The sequence below is a fragment of the Nuphar pumila genome, chromosome 4 (assembly GCF_984573655.1).
Source record: "Nuphar pumila chromosome 4, dmNupPumi1.hap1.1, whole genome shotgun sequence".
NCBI lineage: Eukaryota > Viridiplantae > Streptophyta > Magnoliopsida > Nymphaeales > Nymphaeaceae > Nuphar > Nuphar pumila.
The window spans coordinates 146,105,757-146,128,432 of record NC_143252.1 but is presented as its reverse complement, the minus strand read 5'-3'; the positions used below and the strand labels follow the sequence as shown (position 1 = coordinate 146,128,432).

General features: G+C 36.3%; 1 protein-coding gene across 1 annotated transcript in view; it reads right to left on the bottom strand.

Annotated features, from left to right (window-relative positions):
- Positions 1-12,198: 12,198 nt before the first annotated feature.
- LOC149841542 (uncharacterized) overlaps positions 12,199-22,676 on the bottom strand; it is a 62,550-nt gene continuing 52,072 nt past the window's right edge. Inside the window, exon 4 of the mRNA XM_090003898.1 lies at positions 12,199-12,298. Coding sequence (XP_089860024.1) covers positions 12,199-12,298 — 100 coding nt within the window. The remainder of the gene's footprint in view (positions 12,299-22,676) is intronic.

Sequence of the window (22,676 nt, the reverse complement as noted above, 5' to 3'; positions counted from 1 at the left end):
GGAGTTTGGATTCCATGCTAGGCATGGTAGTAGTTAGTGGGATATTAGAGTGTATTTGCTGCAGGTATATGTTTGACATTGTTTTGATATGAATGTATTTCAATGTTTGATGTGTCTATATCAATGCTTGCATGAAGTTATTTTTCATTTGATTATGTCTTTTATGTGAAATTGTATCATGAAAACATGTTTAAAATGAATGTATCATTTTATTGAATGTGATTTCATATTTCTAAATATCCTCGTGATATGTATAAATATGATTTGATGGTGTTACACACGAAAATATTGAATTATCAATGCATGATTAATAGTTCATGAAATTGCATTTTATGTTAAGCATGTTTGTGGTATAGAGAGGAAGAAAAATTATGCATTAACTAAAACAAAAAAATTGCTCACAAACAATCATCAAACAAGAATTAATAGATTAATTAGATATTTTTTATTATAACATTATTATGATTCTCTTTTAACTGGTGATGATAATATCTGTAACATTATAGGACAAAATGACTGCAAATCGTGAATAGATGTACCATAGGATAGTTGATCATGAGGTGTCGCATGAATACATAGATGGTGTTGACGGTTTTATTAAATTCGCAATAACAAGTGTCAGTATAGTGGATCCCACTGGTCGAATCAAATGCCTATGCACAATGTGTAAGAACAATCGATTTGTAGAACCTCATGGCATTACACATCACCTATACAAGAAGGATTTTGTTAGTAGTTATCAGAATTGGATGCTTCATGGTGAAGAATTTTGAAATATTTTGATGCACGGGTGGATGTGGTGCACGATAATCCATATATAGATTTGATATTTGATGTCGCAGGACCAAAAATGGGTTCTGCTATGGAACCTAGTGATGTACCAACTGGGGTAGAGGAAGAAGCAATAAATGATCCAGCTAGTAGATTTTATGACTTACTTAGAGATGTTGATGAGCCACTGTGGAATGGTTGCGAGAGTCAGACTATCTTGTCTGCAGTTCTTCAACTACTGAATTTGAAGTCAAAGTATAATTTGAGTCAATCATGTTTTGACTGTTTGTGTTCTATTGTGAAGAGTATATTGTCCAAGGATGAGAAATTGCCAGAAAATCTCTACCGTGCGAAGGTTATGGTCAACGCTCTAGGTATGGGGTATCAAAAGATAGATGTTTGTCCAAATCATTGTATGTTATATTTCAAAGATTAAGAAAATATCAGATCATGTTCGTCACGTGGGTATCCTTGATTCAAGCCAAAGACAAAGAGAAATGGTAGCACGAGGTCAAAAGAAGTGTCATACAAGTCACTCTGCTACTTTTCTCTCATCCCAAAGGCAAGGTACGTACTTGGACCAGATCAAGTAAAGCAGGTATGCCAGTGGTTGAGACAGTTGAGATTTCTGGATGGATACGTCTCTAACATTGTTCGGGCTATGAAGATAGACGAGGGCCAATTGCATGGGTTGAAGAGCCATGATTGTCATATTATCATGCAACGGTTGAATCTCCTAGCATTTCATGATTTGTTAGACAAACCTATATGGGGGGTATTATCTGAGTTAAGTCAATTTTTTAGAACATTGTGTGCATTGGAAGTTGTAGTAGCTGAGGTAAAGAATCTCGAGGATTCTGTTGTCACTACTATTTGTCAGCTAGAGAAGATATTTCCTCCAGCATTTTTTGACATTATGGAACATGTGATCATACACTTGCCATATGAACTTAGAGTTAGTGGTCTTGTGCAATATCGGTGGATGTACCCATTTGAAAGGTAAAATTTATTTTATATTTTTCTCCCTAATGCTACTGAGAATTTATTATATTACGAGAGGTATGTTGTTGACAGATGCATGTTTGACCTAAAAAAAAAGATTCAGAATAAAGCAAGAGTGGAGGTTTCAATTTGTGATGCATACACTTTAGAAGAGATTTCAAATTTCTCATCTATGTACTTTGAGCCTCACATTCCAACACGTTACACTTTCTCACCTCGTAATGATGATGGAGAATAAGTTATTGTGACTGACAAACTATTGATATTTTTATAACACCCTTATAACACATATACGCATGATTGAATCACTATGAAAGTTTTTTTACAACCTTACGACATATATATGCATGATTTTATCACTATAAAAAAAATTTAGTGTCTTATAACACATATATGCATGATTGAATCACTATGAAAGTTTTGAGACAACCTTAGAACACATAGAAGCATGCTTTCATCACTATGACAACCTTAGAATACATATGAGCCTGATATTAGCATATATGAAAGTTTTTTAATGTCTTATAACACATATATGCATGATTGAATCACTATAAAAAAATTTTATTGCCTTTGAGCATGATATGCATGATTGAATCACATATAAAGTTTTTTGACTGCCTTAGAACACATATGAGCATGATTGAATCACTATGAAAGTTTTTTTCCTGCCTTATAACACATATGAGCATAATATTAGCATATATAAAAGTTTTTTTGACTGCCTTATAACACATATATGCATGATTGAATCAATATGAAAGTTTTTTGACAACCATAGAACACATATATGCATGATTGAATCAATATAAAAGTTTTTTGACAACCTTAAAACACATATATGCATGATTAAAACACTATGAAAGTTTTTTGACAACCTTAGAACACATACAAGCATGCTTTCATCACTATGAAATTGTTTTAGTGCCTTAGAACACACATATGAATGATCGAATTACTATAAAAATTTTCTTAGAACACATATATGCATGATTGAATCAATATGAAAGTTTTTTTACTGCCTTAGAATGCATATGAGCATGATTGAATCACTATGAAAGTTTTTTGACAACCTTAAAACGCATATTAGCATGATTTCATCACTATAGAAGTTTTTTAACTCCCTTGTAACACATATATGCATGATTGTGATACATAACACATTTATTTGACAGCCTTATAAACCATATTTGCATGCGTAAATCACTGTGACATTCTTTGGCAACCTTAGAACACAAATTTGCATGATTGAATCACTATAATTTTTTTTTATTTTAGAACACATATCTGAATTTTGTTAATGTCCTTCAGTTTATTGCTAGTCTATGTGTCATTCAGCCATTTACTTTGTTGCATTAGATTAGGTGCATTGCATATAATTTATTTCATTATATTTTGTTTATAAATACTAATATTTTGGTTCTCTTGTAAGATGTTGGAGATGATCAGCATAGAGGAGCTGATGGAGGCATGGAGGGAGGGGCAGATCGAGAAAATAAAGAGGATGATGCTCTGAATCTTGGCGAGGATTAGATTCATGTGTTTAGTTTGTTTGACGTACTTGTAACTAATTATAACATGGCAAGGACTGTATTTTGTTGTTAAAGTTGTTTAACATAGAACTTGTGTTAAATTTGTTTCACCTGTATATGTATTTTTTATGTGTACTTTATTTTTTATAAGCAGGTTATATGAATTGTATAACGAGAAATTTTTCTCGAGCTTCATATTTCAAAAAAAAAAAATTTTAATTAGCAATGGATATTATTCATAGCTAATCCGTTGCCAATTTAAATCATTCGATGGTTTGCGACAAAATTTAAGTCGTTGCTAATGTTCGTCGCCAAATTGGCGACGGATACATAATTTGGTGACAGACATTAGCGACGGATACGTATCCCTCGTCACAGCTTAGCGATGGATTAAATTCCATCGCATAACCAAATTAGTCTATATTTAGCGACGGACATGATCTGTCGCTAATTAGCGACGGATTGATGACAAATAAATTATGTCGCAGTTTGGCGACTAGGATTATGCGTCGGATGCTATCCGTCGCTAAACATGTTAGCGATGAATTTTGCGATGGATTAGTGACGGATAGCGTTCGTCGCTAATACACATTTTTCTTATAGTGATCGTTCCTGAAGTTCTTGCATTTCAGTCTCTTGTGTACCCAATCGATATAAGAATTCTTGGACCGTAGCCCGCAATTAATCGGTATCAACCCTTACATCACCATCTAACTTTTCGAAGTTATCATGTGCACTTTCAACAGCAGTGGCACAGGCATGAACGTCACCTATCAATTTCGTCATTCTTTTCTCGACTTTGGTCACCCGTCTCTCTATAGGGTTGACCATTTCTTCAAAGCGAGACATTTTTGTCGACTCCATGATATATTTCTCCTTTTCTGCCTTTTTCCCTTTATGGAATTTTCCAAGGAGTTCTTCTAACTTTGAAACCATTATCGAACTCAACTCACGAGGGTTTCAACAAATACCCTTATTTCCTTCCACTAATTATAACTTGGCAAGGACTGTATTTTGTTGTTAAAGTTGTTTAACTTAGAACTTGTGTTAAATTTGTTTCACCTGTATATGTAGTTTTTATATGTACTTTATTTTTTATAAGCAGGTTATATGAATTGTATAACGAGAAATTTTTCTCGAGCTTCATATTTCAAAAAAATAAATAAATAAATTAGCAATGGATATTATTCATCGCTAATCTGTTGCCAATTTAAATCAGTCGATGGTTTGCGACAGAATTTAAGTCGTTGCTAATGTTCGTCACCAAATTGGCGACGGACATTAGCGACGGATACATAATTTGGTGACAGACATTAGCGACGGATACGTATCCCTCGTCACAGCTTAGCAATGGATTAAATTCCATCGCATAACCAAATCAGTCTCTATTTAGCGATGGACATGATCTGTCGCTAATTAGCGACGGATTGATGACAGATAAATTTTGTCGCAGTTTGGCGACTAGGATTATGCGTCGGATGCTATCCGTCGCTAAACATGTTAGCGATGAATTTTGCGATGGATTAGTGACGGATAGCGTTCATCGCTAATACGCATTTTTCTTATAGTGATCGTTCCTGAAGTTCTTGCATTTCAGCCTCTTGTATACCCAACCGATGTGATAATTCTTGGACCGTAGCCCGCAATTCATCGGTATCAACCCTTACATCACCATCTAACTTTCCGAAGTTATCATGTGCACTTTCAATAGCAGTGGCACAGGCATGAACGTCACCTATCAATTTCGTCATTCTTTTCTCGACTTTGGTCACCCGTCTCTCTATAGGGTTGACCATTTCTTCAAAGCGAGATATTTTTGTCGACTCCATGATATATTTCTCCTTTTCTGCCTTTTTCCCTTTATGGACTTTTTCAAGGAGTTCTTCTAACTTTGAAATCATTATCGAACTCAACTCACGAGGGTTTCAACAAATACCCATCTTTCCTTCCCCCAATTCTCGAGTAAGCTCTGGTACCAGTTGTCACGGGCTTATCTAGAAGCTTCGTGCAGCACCTAGTAGTTCCAACTAGGTCAGCTTTCTGAGTCAAGAAAGCAACACAAACACCCCGCACAAGGGTACACAATCGCAACAAAGTGTGCACAAACTTAAAGAGAGCAACCGAGAGAGCAGCAACAAGAGATAGAAAGAAAGTAACTCATATTCAAAAGTTGCAAGATTACAAAAAGTGAGTAAGAATGGGGGGAGGAACCTGTTACAATTGTTGTTCACGGGAGATCTTAGGCCAAAGGCCATTTATGTACACTACGAATGATCAAAGAGATATTTACATCGAGAAACAAAGGTGTCAACATGACGGCCTGGAACATGATCTATGTACTTGATTTTATAAGGATCAGCTCTTGAAGCGTTTGATTCCAGCACAGGGTGGGTTTTTATAAAGTTTAAAAAATCAACAGTCCAAAATCTTTGTAAATTTTTTAGGCTTCAAACTTCATCATTTCATTGAGAACACATGATTTATAGGTGCGGATTCCCAACACATTTATGGGGCCAGAACTGCTTAAAAAACACTGGAGTAGCCCAAAAAACTCATTTAGCACCAAATGGGTTTAGCACGGACCTATTACCTTTATATATATTGGTTGGTCTAGCTTGAGAGGGTCTTATGCCTACTCAGCAAGTGTGCACAGTCATTCGTCAGCTGAACTGATGAGTTGACAGAAGCAGATCAGGTCATGCTGAACATGAGCGTTTTTGCTCATGCCGACATCGTGGCCATCCGATTTGCATTTTAAAAAGCTCAAAAGTCAACAAAACCACGTGGCATTCATCCAAAATGCAAACAGACGGCCACGATTTCGGCATGAGCAAAAACGCGCATGTTCAGATGACCTGATCTGCCTCCTGAGTTGACGGACTTATTTAAAAGCTACTCACGATGGTTGTCGCGTACGAGGGAGTGGAGTCACGATTCACGGCGTCTAATAATGCACCAAAGGCAACGGTCAAGAGAAAGAGTAAACAAAAAATGAAGACCAAAACCAACGTTGTAGAAAATTTGGATCAACTCTAATAGGCCGATGGAACGTGCAGTTCCAAGAAGTTGAGGCCCTAATTTTTTTTTTATTATTGTACATAAAAATTGTATTGTTTATTAAACGGGATTGCATTTTTTTCTGAAATTTTTAAATATCCTTTGTATTTACAGAAGGGAATTTTAATATTTGTTTTATGGAGTTGTGCATAAAAGTTCTTGGCCTTAGACTCCAAAACAAGATGGAGTGGCAAAATTAAGAATAGACTTAAATTTGAAACTACTTGGGCATTCCTTTGTGTTCCCAACATTTTTGGAAAGAACAAATTCATATGGTGACGTTACTCTAAAAAAAATCACATCAATGTTTTAGCTTGAACAACCATACCAAAGAAGCTGGCTTTCCATCAGATTATTCCTCACTGCAACTGTTTGGTATCATATGTTTCATTTTGACAAGTATGTGTTTTTTATTAGATTTCCTAAGGGACAAAAAGGACACAAATATTATGATGACTATGATTTTTAAATATGTATATTTTGCAGAACATCCTCCATACTTTTCTTGGGGTTCAATGAAGATGTCTAACAAAATGAATAGTTTGTTTCTTGTTCCATGTTCATTTAAAAAAAAAACAGTTCTAAGTCTAATCATAAACCTAAACCCTAACAGACCTATAAAACTAGGTAATATTTTTCTACAATAAAGAAAATATCAAAAGATGAATGACTCCTAAAATTGCTACTAATTCCTCTCCTACCAATAGTTGGCAAACATTAGTTTATCAAGAAAATTATTCTGTAAAGAACCCTATATTCATATCAGATAGACATAGCAACACATTTCAAACCATAATCTTACATGTCACAAGTAAATACAGTACCCTGCTGTCAAGACAAAAATACATGCCCATGCCACTTGAAAGAAAATACAATGTTGATGTCAAAGGACATTTATATTTCAATAGTTTATACTAAGGTTATCAAAAGAAAAGCATAATCAAGAATTTAGGTAGGAAGCCCAAGCAAGACCTAAAAGTCATTTAGGTTCACGTGAAGAGGGAAGCAAGAAGTGAGTAATAAAGCTTTCATTTTTGTTCTATATGCAAGCTAGGGCACATAAAGTAAAAAATAAAAATAAAAGTTTGTCATGCTATATGAAACTATTACCTTTCAAGAATTTTCATGTTTTTTTATTACATATTCATGAAATAAGTCACGTATAATAATTAAAACAACAACAAATAAAATAAACATTTTGAATGAAATAATTTTTCAAGGTATTTTTGTTATATGATATGAAGCTTTTATTATAAACATCAAAAAATTTGGAGGCCCCTAGGCGGTGGCCTCAAATCTCAAAGAGGCCAGCTGGCCCTGCCTACGCTTGGTCTGCTGTCTGCGCTACTATCAACGGATCGGCTGTAGCCAAACCTGGATCCGATTTTGAGGTGTTGGTACTATGTTCAGTTCAGCCATCACCGGACCTGGAATAGGCAGGACCGATCCAAGACTATTCTTTTTTATTATTTCGGATTGCAAAAAACAGACGCCGTAAACCCTTTATTCATGGATCTCAATCATAACACATGTCAGACAGAAACTGGTCTGGATTGAAATTTGTATGGAGACTCAGATCCGTATATTGCTTGGATCTTAATTATGGGTCCAACCGAATTAATTAATTGGTCCAAACCAAAGCTTGTCGGACTCTATTTGGTTTGGCATCAGGTCGTATAGCCATATATAGGCTCATAGCACTCGGCAGCCTTTGGAAAGATATTAAGTTCCAGTTCAGTTCAGATAGTTCTCATTGAGTTATATGGTGGAGAATTTACCTCCAAATATTTGTGGTTTACGTTATGAAATCATCTCCAAAACATAACCTCCCAATTGATACATAAATTAATCAATCCATGAGTTTAGGACAAAGATCTTTAACAATTTATATCAGACATTTAAGAACAATGTATTGAAGATAACAAATATGTCATTCAAGCCTTTCTACAGCAACACTTGCTGCCTTAATTTAAGTACCTTACTGCCTTCTTATGCCAATGCAATTATTTATAACTAACTAAGCCCTATCCTAATTTGCTCTTCAATTAAGAAGTTCTGCCTGAAACGACAAAGACAAGCCTTGATGACCTAGCTGAAGATTCCTAAATTGTTGTGGGTGTCTTGAATTTTGGATCCACTTAGATCCATATGACCTGATCAAAAAATATTATGGCGATTGTATAATAAAAAATTTCAATGGAGGTTTATCATCTTGGCTATACAAGGTCCTTTCTGGTAGAAATCCTCATCAAGCAACTATGTCAATCAAATAGTTTTGCCACTTCATCAGAACTCTGCACCAGCCTTTAGGAACTTGTTTAAACGAGAGATTGGAAAGACCTTACCTCCTGAGAGAGAGAGAGAGAGAGGAATCTTGTGTTTGGTTCGCAATAAGTTCACAGTCTGAATTAGAATTTCTTCACCAGCTTAGCATATCCCTGTTTGGTTTGCCTCAAAATCTGTTTTCCAGCAAATTGCAAATTGCTCCAATTCCAGGTTCTAAACTTGCATCTAATTAATTTATGAATTGAAATGTGGGACCATAGAGATCAAAACCCAGGTCTCCTTTGGTGTACATAAAATAAATTTCCACTTTATAGCTGTAAAAAACTCAAAAAGGACTTGGTAGGTTTTATGCATTAAATCGCCGTCCTCATAAGAATTTTAATAATAAATCACAGATTTATAATTTGTACAGTCGGAGTAACCGCTAGCTGCTTGATCCGTAGCAGCCTAACCAAAAATGCACGCGCGCTGACCATCCATAGTGCGCGTGATGGGCGGTCAGCGCGCGCAAAAACTGTAAAAGCGCAAAAAAAACTTTTAACAGTGCTTCAAAACACCGCTAAAAAGGTTCTAGTTAATACCGGGCACATCCCTGACAACGTAGTAGCTACGCTTTCAAGCATCGCTGAAGGTCCCATAGAACTAGGACCTTTAGCAGCTCTTGAAAAGCATCTCTAAACCCCGATTTTTTGCAAGTTTTTTACTGTTTTTGTACGCTGACCATCCATCACGTGTGTGCGATGGAGGTCAGCGTGTGTGCATTTTGTTTAGGCTGATATGGATCAATCAGTTACCGGTTTCTCTGTACAGTCGTACGCTAGAAAGAAATGTACGATGTGTCATAATGAATTTTCTTTTATAAACCATAGCTGTACTATTGAAATCATTGCTTGTCACCTCCATTTTTGCAAAGGGATTAAATTGGGGAATTTTTTTTTTTTTTTTGGATTAGCACGCTAGGGTTAGCCAAAAATGATAAGAAGCAATGCATTTTAAAATATATAGAAAGGGTAAGTAAAGAACAAAAAAAAAAAAAAACATTATACGAATAATACGAATAAGAATTGAATGGGAATCAAAATGAAACACAAATAAAAACTAAAATAAAAACAGATATTCTTAATTTTTATGATTTTTTATTGTAAAAATTAATTTTTTAACAAAAGCTAAAAATAATTATTGCCAATTTAAAGAAAGCTCATGTGAGTGAAAGCACCAAAGAAAACTCATAAAAAAACACGAAAAGTAAAGTGAAAAATATATAAGAAGAATAATGAAGCATGTGACAATCACCTTTTCCAAATTGATTGGTTGTTTTGAGCCCGATGATACGAGCAAGAGGGCAAAAAATAAAAAGATGTTGATTAGTTTCCTCAGCATCCTGGCATAAAACATATTTGTTAGCAAGATGAACTCTGCTCTTATGTAGAGTGGCCAAGGTAAGAAGGCAATCTGACCGCGTGATAGCCGCTCTAGTGATGCTTAGACCATATCAGATTGCTCAGATTAAATCTAGGCTGGTTCATCTGAGTCGAATTCCATGCTTCTCTACAATTGAAAACCTTATTTTCCTTCCAATGTAGAACAATGAGTAGGTCGAATATTGGCTTCAACAAGAGTACACAACCCATAAGTACCCATGTATGTTCTTGAATGAGCGTAGAAGTATTACTTTAGACAATATAAGGGAAATTATCCACCCAAGGATCAAACCAAAAGTCCACCAATCTTCCATCTACCATGATTGGAAATGACCATGCCCCCTGTTTGGATTTGTATCCAAATAGAACTAGAGAAGCCATATTTATTTGAAACCAAATTGACCCATGGATTTTTAGGCTTGAAAGCAACTAACCAGTCAAACTTGGCTAATAAAGCAAATTTTACCTGAGAAAGTTTCTTGATACAAAAAGCTGTCCATCACTTGGGCTACAAATAAGCGAGGGCACCCGTTCCTGTTCCGATTCCTGCCAAAGGAACTTGCGCATAATTATTTCCAGTTTTTGAATGATAGATTTAGGAATCTTGAAACATAACATAAGATAAATAGGCATGAATGAGAGAACAGAAATGATTAAAATAATTGTGTCTGCCTTTGAAAGAAGTTTTACACTCTGTGATTGGAGTTTTTGCGGCATTTTAGAAAGCAAACCACTGCATAAAATAGGTTTTAATCTACCATTTGAAACAAGAGATCACAGATATTTTAAAAGTAGATACTCTCGATGCCAAGCAAAAATGGAATAAATATAGTTCACTCAATCCAGAGAACGATCAAACGTAATAAAAGATGATTTTTAGTTCTAATAAGGAGGCCTGAAATTCTTTTAAAATTAAGAAAAAATTATGCACACTATCCCCTTTATCCTTATAAGAAAGAGGGCATCATCCATAAAAAAACTGTGACCCCAAGAAAAATCTTTGATTGATTCAGGTAAAATTTGCTTTTGCCCCTTTGCTAAAGTCAATCTCCTAGATAACTGTTCCATAATTATGAAAAATAAATATGGAGACATAGGGTCATCCAGTGGGAGTTAGTTCCTTCTCCCATTCCGGATCATATAGAAATGGTACGGAATCTATTTCTTCTTCGCCAATTTTCTCCGTGAATGGCAGAATATATGAAATCCCAATGCCCATAATCAGAAATCCTTTGCCATCTTTTCGCTAGGCAATCAGAGCCAAACAATTTGTGTCTCAATTAATTATTTACCAAGAAGTCAGAAATATATTTCTCTTGGATAGAAAGAGATATAACATTCATTTGATGATCCTTGTGGAGTGAAAAAAGCACTAGACTAGATTTGCATTATTGTATAATTTAGCCAATCAGGTATCTGCACCCGAACATGATTTAGCCAATCACGTATATCTGCATTGCATGGGGCTTACACACAGCAACAACGATTGCAGGTACTTAGTAACTGGCCAACTCTTTATTTCCCACTCCATTTTTCATACATTACAAGAAATCTGTGGATTAGCGATGACCTCAATCCATCTCTAAACAGTTTAGCAACGAATTAGCGTCAACTTAGCGACGGATAGCTTTCATCGCAAAATTATAGTCGCTAATTAGCGATAGAAATTATCTGTCACAAATTTCGTCGTTAATTTACCTCGAATTAGCAAATGCCATGATTCGTCGCAAGGCCGTCGTTAATATACCAAGATTTTGGTTTTGCGACGGATTAATATCCGTCACAAAAACATTGGCCAATTCACATTTACGACGGATTAATATTCGTTCCTAATCTGTCGCTAAATTAGACACTGGTAGTAAATAGCGACCAAAAATATTCGTCGCAAACAAGAAAAAAAATTTAAAAAAAAATTGTTTAAAACATAAATATCGATAAAAAATTCTCGTGATACAATTTATATTTCTCGTATAATTTATATTTCCTGTATATAAAAAATAAAGTACACATAAAAAATACATATAAAAAGAAACTAAAACAATTTATCGATCCACTATAAATTTTGCCAAGTTTTAATTATTTACAAGTGAACATTTATATTTTTGAAACAACAAGAAGGTACAACAAAATCAACACATGAATCTAATCATCGCCAAGATTCTATGCGTCATCTTCTTCATTGTCTCGATCTGCCCCTTCAGCTCCTCCACGTTGATTATCTCCAGCAACCTACAAGAGAAAAGAAAGGTTAGTATTGATAAACAAAATATAATGATATAAATTCACAGAACGCGCATTTAAACTAATCAAGTATACAATTACTTAAATGATATACCTATCAAAGCAGCCCGTGAAGATGAAGGTTGAGACTAGCTACCATTGGGTGATCGACCACTGTAACCTCCACGAATCATATTCTAACAAATAAAAAATAACATGCAATACATTCAAACATTGTAATACCTTCAAATCATTCAAATCATTGCAATACATTTCAATACATTCAAATAATTCAAATCATTCATATCAAATATTGCAATACATTCAAATCATTCAAACACGTTACAATACATTCAAATCATAACTCTATATGTATCGAAGATACATTCTAACAAATAAAAAATGTCATGCAATATATTCAAACATTGCAATACCTTCAAATCATTCAAATCATTTCAATACATTCAAATAATTCAAATCATTCACATCAAATATTACAATACATTCAAATCATTTAAACAAGTTACAATGCATTCAAATCATAACTCTATATGTATCGAAGATACATTCTAACAAATAAAAAATGTCATGCAATACATTCAAACATTGCAATACCTTCGAATCATTCAAATCATTTCAATACATTTCAATACATTCAAATCATTCAAATCATTCACATCAAATATTGCAATACATTCAAATCATTCAAACACGTTACAATACATTCAAATCATAACTCTATACGTATCGAATATACATAATCAAAAAATAAAAAATGTCATGCAATACATTCAAACATTGTAATACCTTCAAATCATTTAAATCATTTCAATACATTCAAATAATTCAAATCATTCACATCAAATAGAGGTTTGTATTACAAGATTTATTTCACTAGCTCGAGAATTCTTCCTCATCACTTGTTTGACTTTCATATTATTCTTCTTCCTCCTGCTCTTCTTCATCTTCTTCTTCTTCTTCTTCTTCTTCTTCTTCTTCTTCTTTGTTCGCCCGTCCACTTGGTATATCATTTGGATCACATTCTTCCATGAATGTTCTATTGACCAATGGAGATATGACATGCATACCATGCGCAATATCGTGACCATAAGAAAAGTCATAGATATCATCTGATTGATAGTAATCACTCTCTTCAGTTAACTTGTCTTCCTGTAACTAATCATACTCGGGGTATAGTTTGGACTTCACCTTGCAAACTTCCCACCATTCATTTCTATCTGACTTCTTTGTACTCTGATATGAAGTATAATAAACTTGTTGAGCTTGCGAGGCTAATATGAATGATTCATATGTTCCAAACCTTGATTTATGATTCACCTTCACAATGCCTGGGGCTTTGTCAACTCTTGTTACAGTGGGATCATACCAATGACACTTGAATAAAGTTACTATATTATTTATGCCTAAGTAAGTCAACTCCATTATTTCTTCTATAACACTGTAGTAATCATGTTCATTTTTACCGTAACTGCTACCCTTGACACACATGTCACTATTCATCATTGATTTGTTTACATCGTAGTCTTTTGTAAGGAATCGATAACCATTTATGATGTACTTATTGTAACATTGCACAACTTTGGTCAGACCATTTTGTAAATCACATATTCCTTAATCTTTAACATCACCATAGTGGACCTACAAACATAAACAATGATTGTGATCACGACCAATTAAGTAACTTATTGTTGTTTACATAGAGACAATTTATTTCATCATCCTTACCAACTCTTTCAACCATGCCACAAACTTAGTTTCACGTTCTTTTTGTAGTTCTGCATCAGTGAAACATGAAAGTTCTCTTCGCAACTCCAGATCAAATCGTCTACACTTATCAAATACTTATATTATAGAACCATGTATGTACGTATAAAACATAAAAGGGTATAGATTTGTGTTGTGTTTACATATACTTACTCGATGTATAGGTCGATCGCTGAGCAATTAAAAGGATATAGATTTGTGTTGCGACTTGCTTTCGATCTTCCAAGAGTCTTGACTGGCAACTGCCAAATTAAGGCATGCCCAAGTTGTTGAAATATCGACAGTTTGTCAGCTGCAGTAAATTGTTCTTCATCATCGTTACGAGGTGGGCATGTGTAACATGTTGGAATATGTGGTTCAAAGTACATAGATGAGAAATTTGAAATCTCTTCTAAAGTATACGCCTCACAAATAGAGCCCCCTACTCTTGCTTTATTCTGAACCTTTTTTTTTAGGTCAAACATGCATCTGTCAAAAATATATATCTCGGATTACAATAAATTTCTCAATAGCATCGAAGAGACAAATATAAGAAAACATATACCTTTCAAAAGGGTACATCCACCAATATTGCACAGGACCACCAACATTTAGTTCATATGGCAAATGTATGATCAAATGTTCCATAACATTGAAAAATGTTAGCAGAAATATTTTCTCTAGCTGACAAATAGTAGTGACGACAGAATCCTCGAGATTTTTTACCTCAGATACTACGACTTCTGATGCGCACAATGTTATAAAAAATTTACTCAACTCAGATAATACCCCCCATATAGGTTTGTCTAACATATCATGGAATGCTAGGGGTATCAATCGTTGCATAAAGACATGACAATCATGGCTCTTCAACCCATATAATTGTCTCTCGTCTATCTTTATAGTCTGAGCAATGTTAGAGATGTATCCATCTGAAAATCTTAATTGTCTCAACCATTGACATGCCTATTTTATTTGATCTGGTCCAAACATGTATATTGTTTTTTGTTTCAGTACTTTGTCATTGTACTCTTTGAGTTTCAATTCTGGTCTTTTACATATTACTTTTAAATCTATACGGGCCTTTGAATTATCCTCTATTTTCCCTTTAACATTCATTACTGTATTGAACACATTATCAAACACATTTTTCTCTACATGTATCGCATCCAAATTATGTCGTATCAATAAGGTCGACCAATATGGTAGTTCCCAAAATATAGATTTCTTTGTCCAATTGTGATTCTTCCCAAATCCAAGAAAGGGCGTCGGGCTACGGGCATCTGTCAGTCCATATGGAAAGTATTGCAATCTTCTTAAAATCTCTATGACAGTCAATCTTGTGGGTGGACCTTCCATTTTAGTTGTGCCTGCTCGAAACACATTCCTTTATCGTCGGAATGGATGGTCGTTGGGTAGAAATCGACGATGACACACAAACCAGCATGGCTTCTTTCCATGCATCAATCTAAATGATTATGTATCCTCCATGCAGTACAGACATGCCAACCTCCCATGTATGCTCCAACCAGATAACATACCATATGCAGGGAAGTCACTGATTGTCCATAGCACAGTAGCCTTCATATTGGAATTTTGTTTTTTGTGGGCATCGTACATGAGAACATCGACATCCCACAGTACTTTCAGTTCATCAATCAATGACCTTAAATATATATCAAGATTTTAGCCCGAAGAGGTCGGACCAGGGATCAATAGAGACAAGAAAAGATTTTGACGCTTCATACACAAGCTTGGAGGAAGGTTGTATGGAGTTACAAATACTGGCCAACACGAGTATGGAGTTGATCTACCCTCAAATAAAGTAAATTCATCTGTACATAAACCAAGCTTAACATTTCTTACTTCCATTATGAAGTTCTAATGAGTACGATCAAAGTGCTTTCAAGCTTTCACGTCAACAGAATGCGTGATCTTGTCTTCATCATGTCAAACTTTATTTGCATGTTATCTCATGTGTTTATCTATCCTCAAAGACATATACAATCGTTGCAATCTATGGGTGAGAAAGAAGTAGCAGAGTGACTTGTATGACACTTCTTTTGACCTCATGCTACCATTGCCTCTTGTCTTTGGCTTGAACCGAGGATGCACACATAACGGGCATGATCTGCTATTTTCATGATCTTTAAAATACAACATGCAGTGATTTGGACAAGCATCAATCTTTTGATACCTCATACCAAGAGCGTTGACCATAAATTTCGCACGATAGAAATTTTGTGGCAAGTTTTTATTTTTGGGCAATATACTCTTCACAATAAAGCACAAACGGTCAAAACATGATTGACTCAAAATCAATAGTTGAAGAACTGCAGACAAGATAGTGTGACTATCGCAACCATTCCAAAGTGGCTCATCAGCATCTCTAAGTAAATCATAAAAGCTGCTAGCTGCATCGTTTGGTGCTTCTTCCTCTACCCCAGTTATTACATCACTAAACCCATAGCAGAACCTAGTTCTGGTCCTGCGGCATCAAATATCAAATCCATATAAGGATTATCGTGCACCACATCTACCCGTGCGTCAAAATTGTTTCTAAATTCTTTACCATGAAATGTCCAATTCTGATAATCAATCACAAAACTCTTCCTGTATAGGTGATGTCTAACGCCATGAGGTTCTACAAATTAATTGTTCTTACAAATCTTGTAGGGGCACCTAATCTGACCTGTGGGATCCACTGTACTGACACATGTCGTTGCAAATTCAATAAAACTTTCAACACCATCCATATATTCAAGCGATACCTTATTGTCAACTATCCTACGATACATTCATTCATGGTTTGCAATCATTTTGTCGTATGATGTTACGAATATTATCCTAACCAGTTAAAAGAGAATCATCAGAATGCTATGATGAAAAAAATATCAAATTTATCATGCATTCGTGGTAGATGTAATGATTTGATATCTCTCTCTCTCTCTCTCTCTCTCTCTCTCTCTCTCTCTCTCTCTCTCTCTCTCTCTCTCTCTCTCTCTCTCACACACACACACATATATATATATATATATATAGTCATACAATCACAAGAACTATGATGCATGCATTAATAACTTAATATTTTCATGTGCAAACTATTCATAACATGATACATTCATTTGAAGCATGTTTTCATGATACAATTTCACATGGAAGTCATAAACAAATTAAAAGTAACTTCACACAAGCATGGATAAAATCACATCCAATATTGCAATACATTCATATCAAAACAATGTCAAACATATACATGTAGCAAACACACTCCAATATCTCGCTAACTACTACCATGACTAGCATGAAATCCGAACTTCAAAAATAAGAACACTTCTATTCTCATACATTAAAATCATGCTCACATTGATCTCCAAACTCCATCAAAGCAGTCCTAGATATCTACAACTAAGTGAGTATGTGAACAGAAAAGTGTTGCATCTAATAAATTATATAACATGTGATATGCTTGCATCACTTACTCACCACGGGTATTTACTCGCTTTACAGTTTTCAAAGTCCTCGTGCAGTTTTCCCCTACCTTGTGAGGTTGTGACGTGCTCGAGTTTCTACGAGTGTAAATGATATGGGGCTTGGGGCGTGGAGTCAAAAGGCGGATGCTGCGTAAAACTGCAAAGGTGTGAAGACTTAGAAGGTTGTAGCCATACTAAAGAACAGAAAGTGACATGGGTACGACCCCTGTCTGCCATTTTACTGGCGGCCTCCCGACAACCACAGAGAGAGGGGGCAGGGGGCCACCGGCCTGGATTTGCTAGGAGGGAGGGTGCTGACACCCCCCCCCCCCACCCCCCGGCAAATCCAGGCAACCAAAAAGAGAGAGAGAGAGGTGGGAGATGCGACAGGGGGCCACTGGCCTCCCGGCAACCACAGAGAGAGAGAGGAGGGCACGATAGGGGTTGTCGGCAACCCGAAAGAGAGGGGGGGTGGGCCCTCTGGCAACCACAGAGAGAGAGGGGGCGGGAGATGCGACAGAGGGCCACCGGCCTCCTGTCGACCTCCCGGCAACCACAAAGAGAGAGAGGAGGGCACTGCAGGGGTTGTCGGCCCTCCAGCAACCCGAAAAAGAGAGGGGGGCGGGCCCTTCGGCAACCACACAGAGAGAGAGAGAGAGAGCGGGGCGGGAGATGCAGCAGGGGTCGACGGAAGGAAAAAGAAAAGAAGAAGAAGAAGAAGATAGAGGGGTGGGGGGGTCACCTGCGGTTGTCGGACGGGAGGTCGACGGGCGGCGGGCGGGCGATAGCAGAAAAAGAAAGGGAAAAGGGGCTCACATTAGGAATTTACGGAAAATTTAGCGACGGCCAAATTCCGTCGCATACTCCATTGCAACTTTGTGTCGAAGTAGCGACAGAAAATTTCTGTTGTTGAGCCGTCGCGCATTTGCAACGGAATTTATTCATCGCTAACTCGCGACGGATTCGCGACGGCATATTTTTCGTCGTTAATTCCATAAATAATTTGAATGTTAGAGACAGATATTTTTCTCTCGCTAATCCGTCGCAAATGGGCGAAAAAAAAATCTATCGCAAATATCTGTCGGTAATTGGAGTTTTTCTTGTAGTGATATGGGATGTTAGCATTGCTTGTTCTTGAAAACAAGTAGGAAACTAACCAACCCATACCATGCCCATGTTCAAACCAAATTTGAGAGAATAAATGCAATCAGGTGTTCAGACCAAACTTCCAGCAGTTTATTTGGCCCACGGTGTGCATGGTTGCAGTAATCTTGGTCTACCAAACTCCATTAATCAGGGACTCAGAGCTACCCACACCTCACTCCTACCTTCACATCCTAAGTCCACACGGGCCTAAATGAGTCGGACCTAGCCTAATTGAGAGCTTGGCTCGATTTTGATTTTTATCGGCCATGCTCGATCTTGAGACACGCTCGTCCTGTGAGTGGTCCTCACATCCACATAAAAACACAAATTACCTGAGCCCACGCCCTGTTGAGTGACACCAAGAGCACGTTTGGAAGCTAGAAAGACGTAGGAAAAGTGATACAAATTGAAAAATCCATACAGATTTTTCAACCCTTCCAAACCTGAGAGACTTTTGCGCTGAGAGAGTTTTTCTTAAAAGTATACTTTTTGATAGGAAATATTCTTTCATGGAAGGGGGGTGAGTATTGTTTCCTACCAAGAAAATTTATTTTTATACTCCCCACCACCCATCTCACCACTACCACCACCTACTACCCACCATCTCACCATCACCCTCCTCCTCTCTCTCATTTTTTTACATTTTTTTACATTTTTTTACATTTTTTCATTGTTTTTCTTATGCTACACAAACAAGAAAAAAACTTTTTTTTATCAAAAACTCAACTTTCTTTTCCTAGGAGAGTTTTTTTTGTCAGGGTGGTGTATGTTCCCCCCCCCCCCCCCGATGATTCACTGAATCCCACGTTTGTGTTCGGGGCTTTGAATGAGCACCACGTATACAAGCACATGGGGCTCGTATTTTTGTGTATGTTGACATAACTTTGCATCGGACTCTGGTGTTGTTGCAAAGACTTAAGTACCCTTTCTTGTTATTCTTCTCATAAAGTGATGGTTTGAGAAAATGACAAAAATGCCTTTCATTCAAAAAAGAAAAAACAAACACTTCAAAAAAAGGACAAACATGTCCTCCATCCAGAAAGTCGAAGATGATGTTGACTCTTCAAAGACTTCTTCTTCTTTCTCCGTAAAACACTGTAAAACCCTCTCTCTCTCTCTCTCTAGAGAAGAAATCAATGGAGGATTCTTGAAAAAACTTAAGTGCCCCAAAGATGATTATTTAAGACCCAGTCTTTGCACTGCAGGATTATCCGAGAAAGAAATCTCCCCTGGAGGAGGCCATGAACATCAACCCTCTGACTCCCTTCTCTTTCTGCTTCTATGCACATCCAGCAGAAGATCCTACATTGCTCCATCAAGCACCGACTGACCTGCACATTGACTCTTGTGGAGCCTGATTCAGAGTTTTTACCCTTACAGGAGGAGGGTTTGGGGGCTCCTCCCAACGTGGGTATCATCATTCAACTAAATGAGTTGTAGATCCTGATTTTGAGTTTTTACCCTTACAAGAGAGGGGTAAAACCTCATCTCACTCTCTCTCCCTTCTCTCTCTACTTCTGTGCACATCCAACAAATGATCCAACATTTTTCCATCAAACACCGACTGACCTGCACACTAACTGTAGCATCGTTCAACTTGATGAGTTGTGGAGCCTGATTTAGAGTTTTTGCCCTTACAGGAGGGGGGTTTGGGGGCTCCTCCCAGCGTGGGTAGCATCATTCAACTTGAAGAGTTGTGGAGTCTGATTCAAAGTTTTTACCCATTCATATTTTAAGTTATTAGATCTCATGTTTGAACATCCACGCATGTGCAGTTTGCTTTCATCATGTTCAGTTACTTTCTAAATTATACTTTGAATTCTGGTGAATTTTAGATCTATCGATTTGTATGTAACCAGAGCTCATTTTAATTTGAATTTTTTACTGTAACTTCATGCATATGTCTCTATGCTCTCCACCAAAAATCAGATCATTCTGAGTTTGTTTGACTCACTTTAAAAATCGAGATTCAAAACCTGTTATTTTGCACCGTCGGGATTTTAGCAGAATCAGGACCAACTTGCGAGAGTGATTTCTCCCTAACCAGAGATGATCTTTTCGATCCATAAAAAGGGTTGTTTTTTAAATTAAATCTAGTTTGTTCATACCAAATTTCAGCGATTTCTATGGGGTTTTCATACCAGTTTTTTGTCAAAAACCATAACCCTGTCACCCTGTGTCATTTTAACGGCTCAGATTTTGATCCATTTTGTTTGAATTTTATTTCTCTAATGGAAGATCGTTTTTCAATTCTGTAAAACGGGTTCTCTTCGTTTATGTGTCTAGTTCATCCCTGTAAATTTTCAAAAATTTTCATGGTCAATTACTATTTTATTTTGATTAAATACCAGAACCTTTTATCCAGATTTTATAAATATTCTGATTTTGGCCCCCATATCATGACTCTTGTAGCACTTCTTCAACAAATCGTTATTTGATTGACAATATTCTTCAACAAATTATTGTTATGATTTTTTTGGGTCTCTAATGAGTCCCTATTATGATTTGTAGTATTTTTGGGTCTCCAACGAGCCTCACAATGATTTATAGTGTTGTTCGGTCTTTTAACTATGATTTATAGTGCTTTGGGGTCTCCAACGGGCCCCACAGCGATTTGTAGTATTTTCGGTCTTTTAACTATGATTTATAGTGTTTTCGAGTCTCTAACGAAACCCACAGCGATTTATAGTATTGTTGGACCTCGCTATAGCGATTTGTAGTGTTTCTCGCTAAACACTACAGCGATTTGTGATACAAATCGCTATCCGAATCAGGACCAACTTGTCAGGGTCATATCTCCCTAACCAAAGATCAGATTTCAAATCCGTAAAAAGTGGTGTCTTCGTTATGAAGTCTAGTTTATTCCTGTCAATTTTCAGCGATTTCTATGGTCATTTGATACCCCATTTGTATCTAAAACCAGACCCTTATCAGTCTGCCTTATTTGAGTGACATAGGTTTTTATTTCATTTTGTAAGAGTCATATCTCCCCAACGGAAGATCATTTTCCAAATCCGTAAAAAGGGTTTTTTTACTCTATGTGTCTAGTTTATATCTAGAAAGTTTTATAACTTTTTATGCTCATTTGATATTTCAAACCTGCTAAAAACCGAGAAAAGTTATAATTAACTTTCATCCACTCACTTAAAACAGAATAATAACTTTTCTCGGTTTTTAACAGGTTTGAAATATCAAATGAGCATAAAAAGTTATAAAACTTTCCAGATATAAACTAGACACATAGAGTAAAAAAACCCTTTTTACGGATTTGGAAAATGATCTTCCGTTGGGGAGATATGACTCTTACAAAATAAAATAAAAACCTATCTCACTCAAATAAGGCAGACTGATAGGGGTCTGGTTTTAGATCCAAATGGGGTATCAAATGACCATAGAAATCGCTGAAAATTTACAGAAATAAACTAGACTTCATAACAAAGACACCACTTTTACGGATTTGAAATCTGATCTTTGGTTAGGGAGATATGTCCTGACAAGTTGGTCCTGATTCGGATAGCGATTTGTATCACAAATCGCTGTAGTGTTTAGCGAGAAACACTACAAATCGCTATAGCGAGGTCCAGCAACACTATAAATCGCTGTGGGTCTCGTTAGAGACTCGAAAACACTATAAATCATAGTTAAAAGACCGAAAAACACTACAAATCGCTGTGGAGATCGTTGGAGACCCCAAAGCACTATAAATCATAGTTAAAAGACCGAACAACACTATAAATCATTGTGAGGCTCGTTGGAGACCCAAAAATACTACAAATCATAATAGGGACTCATTAGAGACCCAAAAAAATCATAACAATAATTTGTTGAATAATATTGTCAATCAAATAACGATTTGTTGAAGAAGTGTTACAAGAGTCATGATATGGGGGCCAAAATCAGAACATTTATAAAATCTGGATATAAGGTTCTGGTATTTAATCAAAATAAAATAGTAATTGACCATGAAAAATTCTGAAAATTTACAGGGATGAACTAGACACATA